General features: G+C 39.6%; 1 protein-coding gene across 3 annotated transcripts in view; it reads left to right on the top strand.

Annotated features, from left to right (window-relative positions):
- atp6v1h (ATPase H+ transporting V1 subunit H) overlaps positions 1-18,202 on the top strand; it is a 33,316-nt gene that overhangs the window by 12,146 nt on the left and 2,968 nt on the right. For all 3 annotated transcript variants that reach the window (XM_034703245.1, XM_034703243.1, XM_034703244.1), the window contains 4 exons: positions 3,684-3,862; positions 4,265-4,390; positions 6,820-6,921; positions 9,156-9,269. In XM_034703245.1, coding sequence (XP_034559136.1) covers positions 3,684-3,862; positions 4,265-4,390; positions 6,820-6,921; positions 9,156-9,269 — 521 coding nt within the window. The remainder of the gene's footprint in view (positions 1-3,683; positions 3,863-4,264; positions 4,391-6,819; positions 6,922-9,155; positions 9,270-18,202) is intronic.

Genomic DNA, 18,202 nt, shown 5'->3' with positions numbered 1-18,202 from the left:
ATTTGGCCGTTTCAGTGTACTTTGATCGCTAAAAGCCCCTCAGAGTCCTGGGATGTGATCCAATCTGTCACTATCAATTAGGGCTCAAAAGGTGAACCATTAAGGAAAATGTCTTCACTATGAAGTGTTGCTGGGTTTTTATAATGTTGGAGGATTCTGGTCCAGATGTCCTTTTTTTGCCCAAGATTGAGCTATAAAATATTTTTAAGTTGCTTCAAAAGTTTTCAGACAATTTTCACGCCAGCACTTTTATACTGATGCAGGACACTGTGAGGGTACTTGCAAAAACTTGCAGAGCAGTCAATCTTGCATTCAATTAGGCCATATACTTTATCACAACAACATTAAACTGAAATGGGAACCCTTAAACATCAGATGTCACAGTCCATAAAACAACCCAACCCATAAAAGCTACATGAATATGATTTATGAGCTTGCTGCCCTTTCAGCTCCCGACTGGTATTGCTCAAACCATCCATTGAATATTGAATGTAGCTCTAAAAGCTGCATTCCAGACTTGCTCTGTTGGTTTGAGTTAACGCCAGGTAATGAATTCCCCATGCTCTGTTTATCTCCCCGTGCTGTGGTGCTTGTTTTACTGGAGGAGCAGAGTGAGTCTAACACGGGTCCAACGGGCATCTCAAACTTCTGAGAAAGTATCCAAAAACAAGTGCTGACTTCCAGATCCTCACAGGGTTGATTATGTTTATCAGAGGATTGAAATGATTGCTTGGTCCCAGGTCTCAAAGGCCCAATAGCACAAAAAGCGAGATGTTTTGTATGAAGTTTTTTTTTATGTCATAATCCTGAACAAGACTGAAAACACTCACCATAGAGGAACGCACACACACCAACAAGTATTAAAAATCCTTAATCATGGGTATCATGAGTATCATGAGTAAAACTTTGTATTACTTAACATGATGCACTGATACTTAGTTATGACAATGCATAGCCACTTTCAGCACAGATCATATGAACACAAACCAAATGTTCATGTCTTGCCAAAAAATCTGTCCCAGAAGAAGAATGTGTGCTTCCTTTAAGTTCTGTCTTTTTCCAGCCTGGCAACACTTTAGTGACAGACCCTGAGCACAATGGTGAGGTGAGTGGTGCTGATTACATGACTGAAACATGAGCTCAAACTTTAGTGAAGGAAAGTCAACTCTGATTCAAGCCCGACTTTAAAGTTGTCAGTGCCTCTCAGTCAGCTGCTTTTCCACTTTCATATTAACCTTGGTCAAAGGGCACCTCATGTCTTTTATCAAGTGAAATGGATAAATAAATAATATTAAAAGATAAATAAATCTGTTGGAACAATTATTTTTGGACCATGTTGTGTTTTCCTCCATGGACTGCATGTGATCCCATTCATCACTGCTCTGATGCCAGCCAAGCTGTCACATTGAGAGTTGTGAATGTGCCCATAAAAAGAAAGGTGTTCTGTTTTTAATTGGATAGACGAGTTTGTATTTCAGTTTTACATCACAGCCAGTTAAAAGAAATGGTCCGCAGTGAAGGGAGACCCTGATGCATGTTGACATTGAATGGGTTTTCACCAGTGCTGTTAAAGTTACCTCATAGTGGGTGTGTCTGTCATACTCAACTCAACTCAAACTTTATTTATAGAGCACATTTAAAACAACCGGGGTGGACCAAAGCTCTCTACAGATCAAAAACAGCACAAATGACAAAGATAACATAAAATACAATACTAAAATACGTAAATACAGTGCAAATATATAATAAAATAAGATAGGATAAAATAAATTTAAATCTAATTAAGGTTATGCCAGATGTCCACTCAACTTTGATTAAAAGCCAGGGAGAAAAGGTGTGTCTTAAGAGAGGATTTAAAAACCTCAATTGATCCCGCTGAGCAGATACGTTGGGGCGGGTTGTTCCAAGGCCGAGGGGCAGCCGCCACAAAGGCTCATTCACCACTGGTTTTAAGCCTCGTTTTGGGAGTGATCAATAACAACTGACCAGATGACCTCAATGTCCCGGCAGGGAAATGATACTGGAGGGCTAGGCCATTAAGAGCTTTAAAAACAAACATTAAAATTTTAAAATCTATTCTAAAAGCAACCGGGAGCCAGTGGAGCAAAGCTAGGTCAGGGGACAGTAAGGACAGTATGAGGGCGCACAAAAACAGGTTTTGTCAGAGGTGCAGATTTTGAGTTTTCACTCACAGTAATTTAAAATGTCTTTATATAAGAGAGGTTTTCATCCTGTGTGATACATCTTAGTTAGCGAAAAGGCTAGCTTTGGTTGTCAGTTTTATCACATTAGTTTTGAAGCATCCTCCAATGATAGATGTCACTTATAAGTAATAAAAGCAAATCAGTGCAGTCAAAAAACATGAGCAGACAAAAAAAACTCAAAGTACTCCACATTATTCTGCATGAAGCTAATTTCCCAAATGTCCTCATTATGCAAATGATCTGCTCACCACATGGGACATGAAGTGTGACTTCATTTACCCTAACTATGTGGAAGTCCTTGAACACATCCTCTAAGGCAACACTACAGTGTTTACCATGAGTTTGCCTTTACTCACCTCTGGGTTTAAAAGTAGTTACTTTATGAAAAACATGTTTTCACACTGCATTTCTTCTAGCCATAGGTTGTGTTTTCATGTCAAGCAGGCACACATCATCAGCTATAACCTGGTGAATTGAAATATCAAGCCAAACATTATGATCTTAATGAGGCTAAATGTCCTAATCAGTGATGGTGAGTTCACTTATTCCAGTCTCACTTAATGTCTTTGACTCCAAAATGTTTTCAAAGGGTTTCCTGCAATAATATATTTATTATTGCCAAGCATTCAATCAATCTTGATGTTTGTAATATGATATATAGGTTTCTCGGTGCATATGCAGTATACTCTCCCTAATCAATAAAACTCAACTTTAAAATTCTAACAACAAAGACAGAAACTCAGAACAGAGCAACTAACATATAAGCACCACTTAAGCTTCATAAAAGTGTTTCAAGATCAAATTCCATACATGAAATGTGACACAGAACTCTACATCTAGCCATCTGGATCTTCTATTGAATGAAACTTGCACAACAAGATCATCATTTAGATTCTGACCACTCAGTAATTATATATTGGGGCGTTGTGTTCCTGCAGCACAGCTCTGCATTCATCCCCTCCGTACTTCTCTCATTACACCTGAATCTGAATCCTGTTAGAAAGGGGTAATTTGCTGTATCTACTTAGGAAGAAATTCATGACTTTAATGATGGTTTCTGACATGAGGTATGGGAAATCTGGGTGGAATCTTCTATCACTGTATACTCATGTTAAATGTTAAGATAAAGAAACTGACTATTCTATGGGCTTGCACTTGAGAAAAGGAATAGATCTTCAACTGTGTCACCTCCATCTGAGAATTAACAGAGAGAGAATGACGGCCTGAAACGCCTCATTCAGAGTCGTACGTTTCCTAATAGATCTAATTTGATTTTGTCAATGAAAAAAACTCAAACTTTCAAGACTCAAGTGTGACTGAAATGTTGAACACATCATTTGGATATCGCATGTCCTGCTTCTAACAGATATTGGTTATCTTTTTGCAAGTCCCTGTCACAGTTTCTTCTCATTATTCAAACAAACTTCTCACCTATGAAAAGAGTAATTAACTTACCAAACCTGTTTTTCTTTTCGGCAGAACCTCCTGGAGAAATCAGCGGAGAAGGAGACTCGTCAGGAGTATGCTCTGGCGATGATTCAGTGCAAGGTGCTGAAGCAGCTCGAGAACCTGGAGCAGCAGAAGTACGATGACGAGGACATCACGGAGGACATTAAGTTCCTGCTGGAGAGGCTGGGAGAGAGTGTGCAAGATCTCAGGTACTCAGAGGACTTTTTCTTTATGAATAATACTCAAATACTCAAAGTTCACCAAACATCTCATTATGAGTTATGCCACAGAGAGCAGACAGAGAAGAACTGGATTATATACAGATAAAAGCATAGCACAAAGCTTCAAAAGAATGAAGCATGTGTCTGTCCTGTACTTCAACCTTTTTCTGTATGGAGGCTTTTATTTTCTGTACATATTTTTATGAATGCTATGCATTTCCTGCCCTATAAGAAGTCATCTCTTGTGTTCACTTGAAAGTATTCTTTGCCTTTATAAGCTACTCTTTACTAAGGAAGGAAAGAAAGAAGCCTTTCCAGCCAAACAAACATGTAACAGCAGTGACCTTTGTACTGTCCTTTTCCTCAGTCTTCTTTTTTTCTCTTCAACAGCTCATTCGACGAGTACAGCTCTGAACTCAAGTCTGGCCGTCTGGAATGGAGTCCGGTGCACAAGTCTGAGAAGTTCTGGCGTGAGAACGCTGTCCGCCTGAATGAGAAGAACTATGAGCTCCTCAAGTAAGCATGATGCATGACGTGTACCAGAAAAAGTGTGGTTACTCTGACAAGTAGTGTCAGCAATGGATGCATCTTTGAGGTACAAAACATTCAGGTACACAAAGGTAGGAGATAAACTTTATGTTAAAGGGATACTTCAGTTTTTTTGAAGTGAGGTTGCATGAGTTACATGTCACTATTGATTGTACTAGACATAACGGATGCCGCTCAGCTCGGGCCCTGTAATGAGAACCTGCTGGGAGAAACAGCATGCAAGCTAGGCTACAGTTTTCTGTAGATGGGGGCAATTCTGCCGCAACCTGAACAGCTGATCAGCAGAAGATCATGTGCGCAAATAGTTAACAAACCAAATTGCCTTTCTGGTGGCACAGTGAAGTCCTGAAAAAAATCCCAGTGGAGCGTACACCTAAACCGAGATGAGTGCGTGGGTTGTAGTTTCCCAAAATTAGCTAAATGACGTGACAGAATTGGCCTGTCCGCAGATAACTATAGCCTCACCTGCGTGCTGTTCCTCCCAGCAGTTTCTGACTACATGGGCTGAACTGACTTACCGTAATCCTTGTAATCGATTACTCAAGTTTCCTAATGAACGATTACTCGAGTACTCACAATTATTATTATTTTTTTTAACCATAAACAAAAATAAATAAATAAAAGTCCATCGCACACAGACCTACAAGACCAGAATTGTAGTAAGTTCTGCTGCCTTTTCTTCAGACATCTTTTCCTCTCTCGTAGTTGTTGTTCTCTGTGATGGTAGCTTGTACTCCGGCTCGACTAACACAATCAGCTCTTTGAAGCCTTCTCCTTTCACAAAACTTAATGGTAGCATATCTCCAGTTACCATTTTGGTTATTATCAGGCTAATCTTCTCCGCTCTGGTTTCATCACAACGACGTGTGTTAACAGGGCGAGCAAAAGACGTGATGCGAGACTGCCTGTTATCTGTCTCCTCTGTTTTCTCCTTGTGCTTTAAGCGTATGTGGTTAAGCATCAAACTAGTATTTCTATGCTATGTAAGTTTAACACCACATATCTTGCACTGCACATTAACTTCATCGTTTTTTCGAAGTACTTCCAGACATTACTTTTTTTAATTGACATGTCGCAGGTGTCGCAGACAGTTCTTCCTTTGTTGTGCTTTCGCTTTCGGTTGAATAACGTGTCCCTAGAGAGTTGCCATAGCCGCCGTAAAATAGTTGTTTTTGCTGAAATCTGTCTCGGTGTGTTCTAAAGCTGAAGCCGTGGCCGGAGAAGTCAAACGTTTATATCGCGTTAATTATTTTCATACCTAGTATATTCAGTTAGGCGAAAACAAAAAGCACATGGTCACACATGTAACACTGTATGATTATCTTGCCAGGTGCGCGAATAACAAAATGCTATTTGAATAATGGGGTCAACGGCGAGTACTTGAGTACTCGTACCCATCCCTATTATGAACGCTATTAAACTTCTTTTATGCATGTCAGTAGGGATTCTAAAATGTAACATGAAATGATGTTGATGAAATGAATCTCATGCAGTGTGTAGTTTATTTAAACACTTTTTACGTCCTAGAAAGTAGTGGTTTCGGAGATACAAGGTTTCTGCCTGACAGTGACGAGATGAAATAAAGCTTTGAGGCCTAATCAAATTTTAAAATGTCACGTCTAACGACTGAATAAGGGCGTTTTGTGGAGACCAATACGGACATTAATGGTCTGCAGAGGACAGCAGTTTAAGGGTTAATTTGTCAAACACTGTTGTTACTGACCAAATGAAACCTGACAAATACTGAATACATTTTTATATCTCCGTTATTAACTGTACTTCACATATGACTGCACTGGTTGCCAGTAGAACTCAGATTTCACAGCTTAGTTGAGCTGAGTCAGAACTCTGTAACTACCTTAAGTTGTTTTCACTCCATATACCTCACTTAGATTGATAGAGATAAGGTCAAAAATTCAACATCCCTTCCACAGCTACAAAAGTCACATCCGCTTTCAAGATTGCACCCTCTTAACATTGTTTTTCGTTCTATTTGTGCGTGACCAACCTGAGGAATCAGATCACAAGAGATGAAACATCAATTTGTGTCTGTGCTCTTTGTTATTCCAGTCACTCTCTCTCTGTTGGGCCTATTACCATTCAGGAGAAATCCAGATCTGCCCATCTCATTGTCTCATCACACTCCTCTCTCTATGAAAAGCTCAGGCATCATCTCAGCTTAAATTACCCTCCTTATTTTTGAGTCTCTTTCCCCTGACTCTTACTCATGCTCTGAATGACTTGAACCCTGGGGTGACACATTTTCACTCAATACTTTTTCTCATGTCCTTGGATGTCGGTTTGAAAAATTCAGTTTTACCTCACTTTTAAACTGACACCCAAAAAGGCTTTCAGTAAGATCAATGCTTAGACTTATCTGCCTGTTTCTTCATCAGGATATTGACGAGGCTGTTGGAGGTATCTGATGATCCTCAAGTCATCGCAGTGGCAGCTCATGACATTGGAGAGTATGTGCGACATTATCCACGCGGAAAACGGTAAGGCATTCCACGTAGAAGACAATTTATACTAAAGCTTTAAGCCATTATGTGCAGAGTCTTACGTTGTTACCCCGTTGTGGTAGTATCAAGGGACATTCACATACACAACAAAACAGGCTGCTTCCACATTTGAGAATCCTAAACAGCAGCTCATTAAGAGAAGAGCTGGAGGTGATACTGTCTTGCTGAGTGGAGTAACACCAGAAACAGAGTTGACAAAAACAGTGCTGTACCTGTTCTTCTGCTGCTCAGGGTGCAGAAATATGCCTGCAGTAGTCGGAACAAACTCCCACTCAAACTGGAGACCTTGATCATTTATTCTAATGCATGCATGGTCAGGCTGGTGGTGGTAGAGGTTTAAATAGCACAGCATGTCTGAGTGTTGTCCCTACAAGCTACATCTTGTGGTAGAGCATGACATGTCACAGATAACGCACCTTTTGGACAGAGTGATTTGACAGTGTGCAGCCAAGACATCTGCTGAAACTTATCATGTGAACCTGGTCCAGAATCTGCAAGCTATGTTAGAGCACCTTGTTGAAGCCACACTGAAGTGAAGCTCATCTAAAATGCGAAAAACTAGAGCTCAGAAAAACTCATGCATGTTTTTCAGAATTCATGTGAAGTGATAGCTTTGATAAACGTCTTTTCTTATGACATGAATGGTAAGAGAATTTTCAAAACCCTCTTCTGGTGTGATTCGCCCCCATTTATCTATAAATGTGATGAAAAAACACAGGCTTCAATCTGATTAGATCTGTGTTTCTGCAAAGAACCTCTGGTCAGATCACATAAAAAAATGAACTCAAAGTGGGGCAAGATTTTTCCAACGCCTCTTCATACACCCATTTGTTCCATTTAGTGAAAGGGCTGATTTAAAAAAAGAGTAAAAGGTTGCTGCGCACAATATCTCAGTACTGGACCTTATAAAAAAAAATTTCCACATGTATTCTGGTTGTTTTGAGTAACAAGAACATTTTTTTCAGGCTTTTATTCCTTCTTTTAAAGAGGAAAGTGCAGTGGATAGGGCAGGAAACAAGGACTGTTGCCTCATGTACATGGGGTGCAACTTAAGCACGAGGCCAAACCTGCACATGAGACCTGCACTTTGATAACCATTCCTCGAGTGTCTGTAATGTGCCTAAATAAAGTTTTTTTGTGTGTGGGCCTGAAGTTAAGCTTTGTTTTGCTGCGAACCCTTTCTTTGTTAATATCCCCTGCATCTCATTAGCACTTAAAGTTCACATGTTTCTCAAAAGGATGTCTAACCATGAGATATAAATAAGCTTAAAGAGGGGGCGTTATGCTTTTTTTCAGGCTTTATACCATCCCTCTGGTACCTCTGTTCCACAGCTAAAAAAAATCTCTATTTTTCTCACTGGTGTTTTAGAAAACCCTCATTTCAGCTTCTGACTGAAACTCTTTGATTTAGCTGCTGTCTCTTTAAGCCCCCGCTATTCACAACCCCCCTTTCCTCTCATTGGCTAACACTCCGGGGCCTATTGGGGACAAAGCTATGGGCAGACCGTTTCCTTGTGTGTTGTGGGGTTGTGCTGTTCTGCACTTTCAGTAGTACAGGTGAACCAGTTAGGTGATCTCTATATGATGACCTAATCATTTCGTCAAGTCTTCACAAGATCTTCTCGGGACTTGATGACTCGAGGACTGACAGATCAATCATGGTTTTCTTGTCTCTCTATCAGTGTGACTTCCCTGAAGTGAAGTCTCAGGGTTGAAATGCCCCATTTCTGGTGACTGATGAAGTCACATTGAAGGTGTGTGGACAAACATTTTGAAGTCCTGAATGTGGAATTGTACCCTAATAATGCATGAGTATAAGCTTTGATAGAAAAAAAACAGATGAGTCATTTGAAGGACTTCAGTTTTTGTGGTTCCAGGTTCAGCCTCAGTTTTCAGCCCTGAATTGTCTCTTTGTTCACATCAGTGAATATGTAACAGCGGCTGTATTGTCACCTGAGTTTCTTTCCTCTGTCACACCATGTACTGTATTATTATGAGCATTATCTAAGTCCATTTTCCTCTGCAAAGCATTACCACCACCAACTCTTACGGGGCCAGCAATCTTTTGTCAGATATTTAGAAAATTTCCAACAGGCTGGGTGCAATTACCCACTGAACTGACCTAAATGTGAAAATAGTACCTGTTTCCTGGGTGTATAAAGGTCTTCATTCATTCAGGTTTTCTTCTGCTTTTGTTCTTCCTATTTCAGGGTGATTGAGCAGCTGGGTGGAAAACAGCTTGTGATGAATCATATGCACCACGAGGATCAGCTTGTCCGCTATAATGCCCTGCTGGCTGTGCAGAAGCTCATGGTCCACAACTGGTATGAACACATTTGTAAAAGCATTTATGTTTTGCATTCTGTTCAATAGAAACAAAACAATTCATCACAGAGTTAGTGAGGAAAGTCAGACTCTAAGATTTAATCAGAACCAAGAGTTGGATGCAAATCCTTCACATTTGCATACAAATTATAAAAAGACCCTTCACAGGATTTTATCATTTCTTTTGTCTGATTAGACGTCTGATTAGGTCGAAAGTTGTGCTGGGTCTTATGTCAAGTAGGTGTATTCAGGTATTCAGTGTATACTGATAAGAAAGTTAAAAGAATATTTTTTTGCACTCTCCCTGAATAAGCCTGTGTACCAAATTATAACAAAACGTTTCCAGTCCAAAAGTACTATCAAAACATTTTTTGTACAAAGATTTAGAAAGAAATTACTATCTTTCCGTTTGGACGAATACAATATACGTTAATGCAAGTATCATAGTGTTTATAGCGGATGCTACGAACATTACACATAAATACATTATGTGCTATTTGCCCTCAGCAATAACAATAATACTTATTAATACTTATTATCATTATTTCTATTTCTATTATTATTATAATGGTTACAATTGTTATTATTATTATTAATGTTTATGTTTAGTTATTATTTGATGATTATAATAAATTATTATTAATATAATTATTATCTACATTATTAGCAATGTCATTTTCATTATTATTATGTTTATTATTATACTATTTATCATTATTAATATTAATAATATTAGTAATGATTTCTGATTATTTATGATAATTATTATTTTATGGTCATCATCATTATCATTATTTTTATTCATTTATTTATTTATTTATTTTGTTATTGTATAAAACTAAGGCCTGACTTAACACATTCAAATATTTATTATTATCTCACATAAATCTTTTTTCAAACCCCTCACCAGCACTGAGATTGATTATACTTGCCAGTTCAGATTTTCACTGGGTCCAGTCCAAGCAACAACCTCCTGGGGAAGGGTATTGTGTTTGAAATCCTACTCTGCAACTGCTTTCCTTTCTCTGCGACCATAATGTTGAGAGTAGACTGTATGTTTGCTCGAGTGTGGGCAGAAGTTAATATATTCACCGTAGCACAAATGGTTTTCAGTCTGGCTCCAATGGAAAAAGAAAAGTGGAGCTGATTGTCACTATCATGAGCTGGTAAGGATCAGCCTCCTGTGACAGCGACACTGTAAATGTCAGTTATGACATCAAATACCTGCTTTAAGCATGTTCCTATTACACAGACATGTATGTTATCAGACCCAGCAGCTTTACTCATTTCACCCTCAGCAGGACATCTGATGCTGAAGCCTGTGAAGTTGTGGATCACTTCCTTCACATCTCTGCTCTAGTGGGAGTGGAGGTCTCTCTCCCATCTCTTCTGGCGATTCTTCTTTGCCTCCCTCGTGGGAGATTTCAGTCTAAATCTAGCAGTGTTATTATGGTTCCTCGTCACCTGAACAAACTGCTGCTTTTGTGGCTTTTTATCTCTCCTTTCATTTCATCCTGGTTGGGGAACGATTTCATTCGAAGCCTGTTATCACTAAATCATCACCATTTTCTGCTTTTGATGTATTCTCCTGAAAACTGATGTAGTCCTCTTGGATGGAAGAATCTTTGATCATGTGCCGGTAAGGCTGTCAAAATGTAGAGATCCTTTCTGAGACCACATGATATTAAACGATAGGCCTTCCATTATTTTTTACATACAGTAGTATATGGATATAATGGAGCTTAACAAAAAAAAAGGTCCAAAGTTAATGTTTTAAAAACAAATCTGCAGTGAGAGAGAAATAGTAATCGAGTGAGAGAGAGACCAAGTAAAGAGAGCGAGTGCTACTAATGAAAACAATGTGGAAAAAACAGGAATAAGAAGCTTTTTTCTAAACTCTGCAAAAACAGTCCAAAACTTTGCACCAACCTGCAGAAAGGAACACAACTTGGTTAAGATGCAGCCAGAGCCATGTTTCTTCCTGCTTGCTCTGTGTCTATGTGTGTGTGTGTGTGTGTGTGTGTGTGTGTGTGTGTGTGTGTGTGTGTGTGTGTGTGTGTGTGTGTGTGTGTGTGTGTGTGTGTGTGTGTGTGTGTGTGTGTGTGTGTGTGTGTGTGTGTGTGTGTGTGTTTGTTTGTATGTGTGTGTCTCTGTGTTTGTATGTGTGTGTGTGTGTGTATGCTCTGCCCTCAGTTACGCCTGCAGCTCTCATACATCCACAAAACAGTAAAACAGTAAAAAAAAACACTTGTTAGAAAGCAAAATACTTCAATAGATATCTAACCCAAAAAAATGCTCACGGTCTGATGCTCCTATGAAAAAGTTTTGATTTGTTCTTGTTTGGTTTTGTAGCTCATGAAGAGGCATTAATATAGATTCCAGTCTGTTTCATAACCAGTTAAAGACTCCTCACAGGAGCTTAAGTGCTGTACACAGATATTAAACTACAAAAAAATAAATAACAGGGCCAAGACTTGCCCATAAATTATAGTCCAAATCGAAGCCTTGGTAATATTCACACACGCCCTCTAACTCGAGAAACTGTTCATCTGATTAGATATCAAAGTCGATATCTCTATTCACAGCTTGTTTCTTAGCAGCATTTAAAAGCTGAGTATACATATCACGACTGATTACATTTTTCTATTCTTATATCATCTTCCTCTTAAGTCTTAATTCGCCCACACATGCTCGTGTAGAAATTCAGATGTGCTGTACTTCCGCCGATTCATTTGTTTCAGTGTCAAATAAATCTCCGGTCACTGTGTCGGAAATGTGTCACCTGCTTTGCTGACGGTGTGTGTTGTTTTGAAGGGGACAAGCTGGGTTTGGACAAGGTTGCTTCATTGCCTACATGGAAACAGAAGTGCAAGAATGTGGCTGTAGAATAACACATCTGTTGTTATTATTTATTGACTGACTGATTGAATTTCAAACAACCTAAGGTCTTTCTCACTTGGCACTGAAGATTGTATTTAAGATCATTTCAAAGAAACCACCGTCCCCCTGAGTTACTTGTGTCATCACCGCTCGTGCTTTGTGAAGAAGCTCTCATCCCCGCCAATTGAAGGCCCCCGCTGTCATGACAACAGTAGAAACGAACGTGTGAAACTCTTACTTATCTCTGTGCCCTTTGGTCTACTTTGAAAAGCCTTTTTCTTTGACATGCTTGCAGAACTTGATAACTTGAGAAGAATGACATTCACGCCACTCGGCTCTGTACGTATTGATGGTTTTATGCTGTTTTAAGTCTCATCAGCTGCTGAGTCATTCTGCCCTTGTGCTGTTTGGCCCCAGAGACTCAGTCCTTTCAGCAGAAGTCTATAGTTTCATGATATATCATAAGATTACAGTTCAAACACAAGCCTAGCTATAAGGCCCAGTAGAATACCCAAATGTCGATTCAAGATCATCGTGTGCTGCCTTGAAAAAGCTGCAGGGGGGGGGGAAATGGAAGAGGGGGAAATTGACCTTGATGAGGATTTCATGAGAGCAAACGCCCTTAAACTCATGTTGCTCTCTGTAGTCTTCTTTTTACTGCACATTTCACTGAATAGGTGATCAGTTTATCTTCAGTTCTTCTGTATCCTCCGTGTAGCTGTCTTTTTGAAAAGAGACAAACATGCTCAACATGTAGGGCTTTGCAAACCAGAGGTGAAACTGTATTTTCAGTTTAAGAGGCAATTTTACGTCCGTGATCCTCAAATCTGTATGAATTGTATTATATTTCACCCCAACATCCTAATGAGACCTTTTGTGAAGGCTTTTTTTACATTTAAATTTTCATGAATAGACAGCATACACATTTCCAGATGAATTTGTCAAATCGAAGCAATATCTCTTCGACACTTTGTGATCAGGTGCCAACAAAAACACGACCACAGTACAATCTAAAGGTTAATATTTGATTAATTATGGTTTTATTCCATAGAGCCACCAACATCAATCAATCAATCAATCAATCAATCCATCAATCCATCAATCCATCAATCCATCAGTCCATCAATCCATCAATCCATCAATCCATCAATCCATCAATCCATCATTATTTGTATAGCCCCAAATCACAACAAACATTATCTAAAGACGCTTTTACAAACAAAGCAGGTCTAGACCGTACTCTATGTTAAATTATTAACAAAGACCAAACATCAAGACAGGATAAGACTAAGTGTTATCTCATCTTAATCCACCATGGGCAGAGCACTTCGCAGCATTTAGCAAGTAACAGCAGCAAGGACAAACTTCTTTTAACAGGCCGAAACCTCGATCAGAACCAGACTCATGTTAGATAGCCGCCTGCCTCGACTGAGTTAGGGTTGGAAAGAGGGATAGAGGAGATTAACATGAAAACCAAAAACAGAAGTGGACCAAACTCTAAAAACTGGAGACTTTTAAAACATCAGGGATCTAGACATCTGAATTGTATTAAAGTCAGTGTTTTAAAGGTAGATTTTTCTCCCTGTGAAGAAGTACATGTGCAAAAAAAATACGACTCTTATGAGGAACCGTGTTGAAATGGGAATTTGATTTGTGTTTTAAAAACTTCAGATATTTCCATGTATATTATTTCATTTCTTGGTGTTTTTGAGCTCCAGCCTTGAGTTTGGTGTGTTTTTTAATTAGATTCCTACATCAGAAATTCATAACGGAGGCCCATCCTTCCATTATGCCCCTTAATAAGAACCTGGCAGCTCTCTGGATTAACATAAAGCCAGCCACTGACGACTGAAGAGAAGATTTGTACTTCTTTTTTCTTTTAAGATCTAAATTTCTTCATGAGCAAATAAGGGATGGTCATCTACAGATCAGATCCTGACACCTGTTGAGTTTTATTCATCAAAAGTCAGAATTGTGTTCCATGTAGAGGATGCAGGTTTTCCATTCCAGCCTTAAACTAAGAATACTCTTTTGAAACCCCGTCTTGAATTAATCCCCAGATGTGGAAGCAGACCTTTTCCTCGCAAAGCTCTACGTATTCTAGCTTAATCTGTCTCCAAAATCCTTCACTGTTCATCAAGACAGGGTTGATAGACAGCCATGAGATGCAGTTTTGAAGTGCAGGCTTGGAAGCATTGCCGAAAGATGATTAACGGTTTGAATTTGAAGACAAAAATGGAAACATGTTAAAAAAAAAAACAAAAAAAAAACAGGATGATGAATCAGAAAAGGTCATTTTGCTGCCTCCACTGACCTCTGCATTTACTCACTGCTGTGAGTCATACTTAAATAAGTGTAAATACAGAATTAAAAAGCATGTCACAAAGAGATCCTAACAGCTGTATTTACCTGAAGAGAAGATTCTGACAGATTATATATTTATTAGCACTCACTGGTCTTAAATTTTAATATAGTTTTCTTCTCCCAGAAGATATGTTAGCCTTTTAAATTTAAAGGTTTGATAACGCACGTCTAAATGTTACCACCCCCTGAAGATATATATGACCTTTCAAAATAATGACTTTATATTTCACCTGTGGGACGAACAGCATGTCTGGATCACCAGGAGAAGATCACATTCTAAAAGAAGGGGACGTCAGATAAAAAAAATCAAGCGCTCTTTCTAACATTAAAAGATAATGAACTTCAGCACAGTTATCAGCTGGATAGAAATGAAAATGCATTTCAGATTTATGCCACTCTCATGTCTGTCCCTTTAATTTGAGGACGGACCTGGGAGCTTGTCTTCACATTAATACTAGAAATTAGGAGGGGTCAGTAGCATGCTTACCTCCCTCATGAGTCACTGATTATTGCGTCCTGTGTTTGACCCTTAATAAAGCTGCTAAGCGAATCAACACTGTGTCCAGGAAATCACAAACCTGGAATCACCAAATTGGAACCTTTTGGCTAATTTTTTCAATTTCTAAAAGGCTCCCCAAACAGACACAGAGCAAAGAGGTCAGGAAAGCTTCAGCCAGTCAAATGTAGGATGATAGGTAAGGTAGCTAGTTTGCATATTACACAAACATTTAACATAAGCGAATTCAAACCTGCTCACTTCCTGGTACATAAAACAGAATTGGTCTCTCTTTGATGACTGGACAGAGTTGAAATATGTTTTATTTTTAATGATCATCAGTTTTTATTGTTTTAACAGGGTGACACAGTATGACTAGGATTCACAGTAGATACTAAATATAAACCCCTTGAGCTATCATCACCATACACCTACTGTATCTGAGCTGTCATTAGGCGAGAGGCAGGGTACACCATTTAAACCATAACCACTCACACGCATACTTGCACCTATGGAAGACTTAGAGTGACCAGTTAACCCAATAAGCATGTTTTTGGACTGTGGGAGGACGCACAGGGGGAACATGCAAACTCCAGATAGAAAGACACCTGCTCAGCCTGGGCTTCAAACCAGGAACCCTCAAGCTGTGAGGCAACAGCACTAACTGGTTTCTTGATTAGCCTGAAGGAGTCAGCATTTCAGATATGGGGGCTACGATAAAGGGGGCATACGTAGGGCGGCTGTGGCTCAGTGGTTAGAGTCAGTGGTCCATCAATCGGAAGGTTGCTGGTTTGATCCCAGCTCCTGCAGTAACATGCCGAAGTGTCCTTGGGCAAGACCATAGACTGTATAAAATATGGAGGTAGTATCCCGTAGTATCCGTGACGTCACCCATCAGTTTCTGAAGCGCTGTTTTGAGACTAATCGTTGCAGGAGCCATATTGCTGCTGTCGAGTGATTGTGAGGTAAAGAGGCAGGCTTTGAGCCTCCTCGCCAACAGCTACAGTGTTCCCGCCTGTCAATCATGTCAGCTTTGCCTCTCATTGGAAGACTCGTAATCTCAATATCTTCAAAATTGCAGCGTTAGGAAAAAATTCACCCCCCCTACAGTGTGTGCTGATAGAGAAATTAGCTATCCAGACTACACTCATCTTTTATCCCGGCTGTAAACATGTTTATTTCTGCTGTAAAGATTGGCTTTTTTGAATTGGTGTGTATGTGGTTTCCTGTACTTCCGGAGCCAGCCTCAAGCGGAACTGCAGTTTTTTCAGCACTTCCGCATTGGACTCATATTTTTAGACCGGAGGTTGCCGCTTGGGCAAGACACTGAACCCCAAATTGCCCCCCCTGATGTTCAGTGGTGTGTGACTGTGTATGAATTAGATGAGCTAATACCGATGGTCACTTACTATCTTACTACAGGGTTCCCACACGTCCTGGAAAACCTGGAAAACCTGGAAAACAGTTGACCAGTTTTCCAGTACTGGAAAACACCTGGAAAATGGGAGAAACAGTCAAATATCCTGGAAAATCACATATAGTCCTGGAAAATTATTCCAACATGGCTGCGTGCGACCTGACCCTATTAACAAAACACATCCCCATTCATTGAAAGTTGAGTGCACGCTGTGCTGGAAAAGACAGCGACACTGCACAACTTTTTTCACATCTTTTCTCCTTCACTTCATAATCATGCATTCACAGAAAACAGGGGTATATTGTCTAGTTTTATGGTACATGAACCTTGTAGAGTGCTCTTTTGATTCAAAGAGTCTTATATTTAAGTTATAGTGTGATCAGTGGAGTCAGGCAGAGAGCTTGGGGGTCTTTGTCTCACAACTTTCTCTGCAGGCTGAGACCTCAATTACTGTACTCTAGCTCAGTTGTTCTCAAAGTGGGGTCCTGGGACCCCTGGTGGTCCGCGAACAATAGCGTGGGGGTCCGTGAAATAATTTGAATAAATTTCTAATAACTTATAAAATTGTGCTGTGTCATTACAAAACAGTATGTACACCATTGTTATGATACCATTTGGTGGCTCGCAGGGATATGTGAGTCTTGCTACTGTTAATTTTCTGAAAGCGTTTAAGATCAATTACTTGAAAAGTATAAATGCTGTCATGTTGAGTCCACAAGGAATGAAATGACCCTCTGTTTTAAAGTATCCAAGTGGTATTTACTTGATTCAAATTGAAGTGTTATCTGTTTATCACTATGGTACAGGTCTGAAGTATTTACATTGATGCGTTTTACAATACAAATAGTTCCAAGGGCAACTAAGAGTGCAAATGGTAGTAAGCATGTGCTTTAGGGATGGGAAGTTCGGCTCTTTTCAGAGAGCTGGCTCTTTTGACTCAGCCCCCAAAGAAGAGTCGGCTCTTTCGACTCCCGAACTGCTCCTAATTTAGCCTTTTGTAGCCGTATATTTTACCTTAACTTTGCAAAAAATAATGGTTTGTGTTGAAAACCCTTTTACGTACTGTGTTTTTATGAGAAGACTTATAATCGACCAATTTTGTGCATTTATTCTGTTACAAAACCATTCTTACCCTAACCCTAGGGTTAGGGTTAGGATTAGGGTTAGGGTTAGGGTTGTGATTAGGGTTAGGATTACAGTTAGGGTTAGGGTTAGGATAAGAGTTAGGGCTAGGGTTGGGATTAGGGTTAGGGTTAGGGTTGGGATTAGAGTTAGGGTTAGGGTTAGGATTAGAGTTAGGGTTAGGGTTGTGATTAGGGTTAGGATTAGGGTTAGGATTACAGTTAGGGTTAGGGTTAGGATAAGAGTTAGGGCTAGGGTTGGGATTAGGGTTAGGGTTAGGGTTGGGATTAGAGTTAGGACTAGGGTTGTGATTAGGGTTAGGGTTAGGGTTAGGATTAGGGTTAGGGTTAGGGTCAGGGTTAGATTAGGGTTAGGGTTAGGGTTAGATTAGGGTTAGGGTTAGATTAGGGTTAGGGTTAGGATTAGAGTTAGGACTAGGGTTGTGATTAGGGTTAGGGTTACGATTAAGGTTAGGGTTAGGATTAGGTTTAGGGTTAGTATTAGGGTTAGGGTCAGGGTTAGATTAGGGTTAGGGTTAGATTAGGGTTAGGGTTAGGATTAGAGTTAGGACTAGGGTTGTGATTAGGGTTAGGATTAAGGTTAGGGTTAGGATTAGGTTTAGGGTTAGTATTAGGGTTAGGGTTAGGGTTAGA

The sequence above is a fragment of the Notolabrus celidotus genome, chromosome 15 (assembly GCF_009762535.1).
Source record: "Notolabrus celidotus isolate fNotCel1 chromosome 15, fNotCel1.pri, whole genome shotgun sequence".
Classification (NCBI taxonomy): domain Eukaryota; kingdom Metazoa; phylum Chordata; class Actinopteri; order Labriformes; family Labridae; genus Notolabrus; species Notolabrus celidotus.
This window is presented reverse-complemented; position numbering and strand designations above follow the sequence as displayed.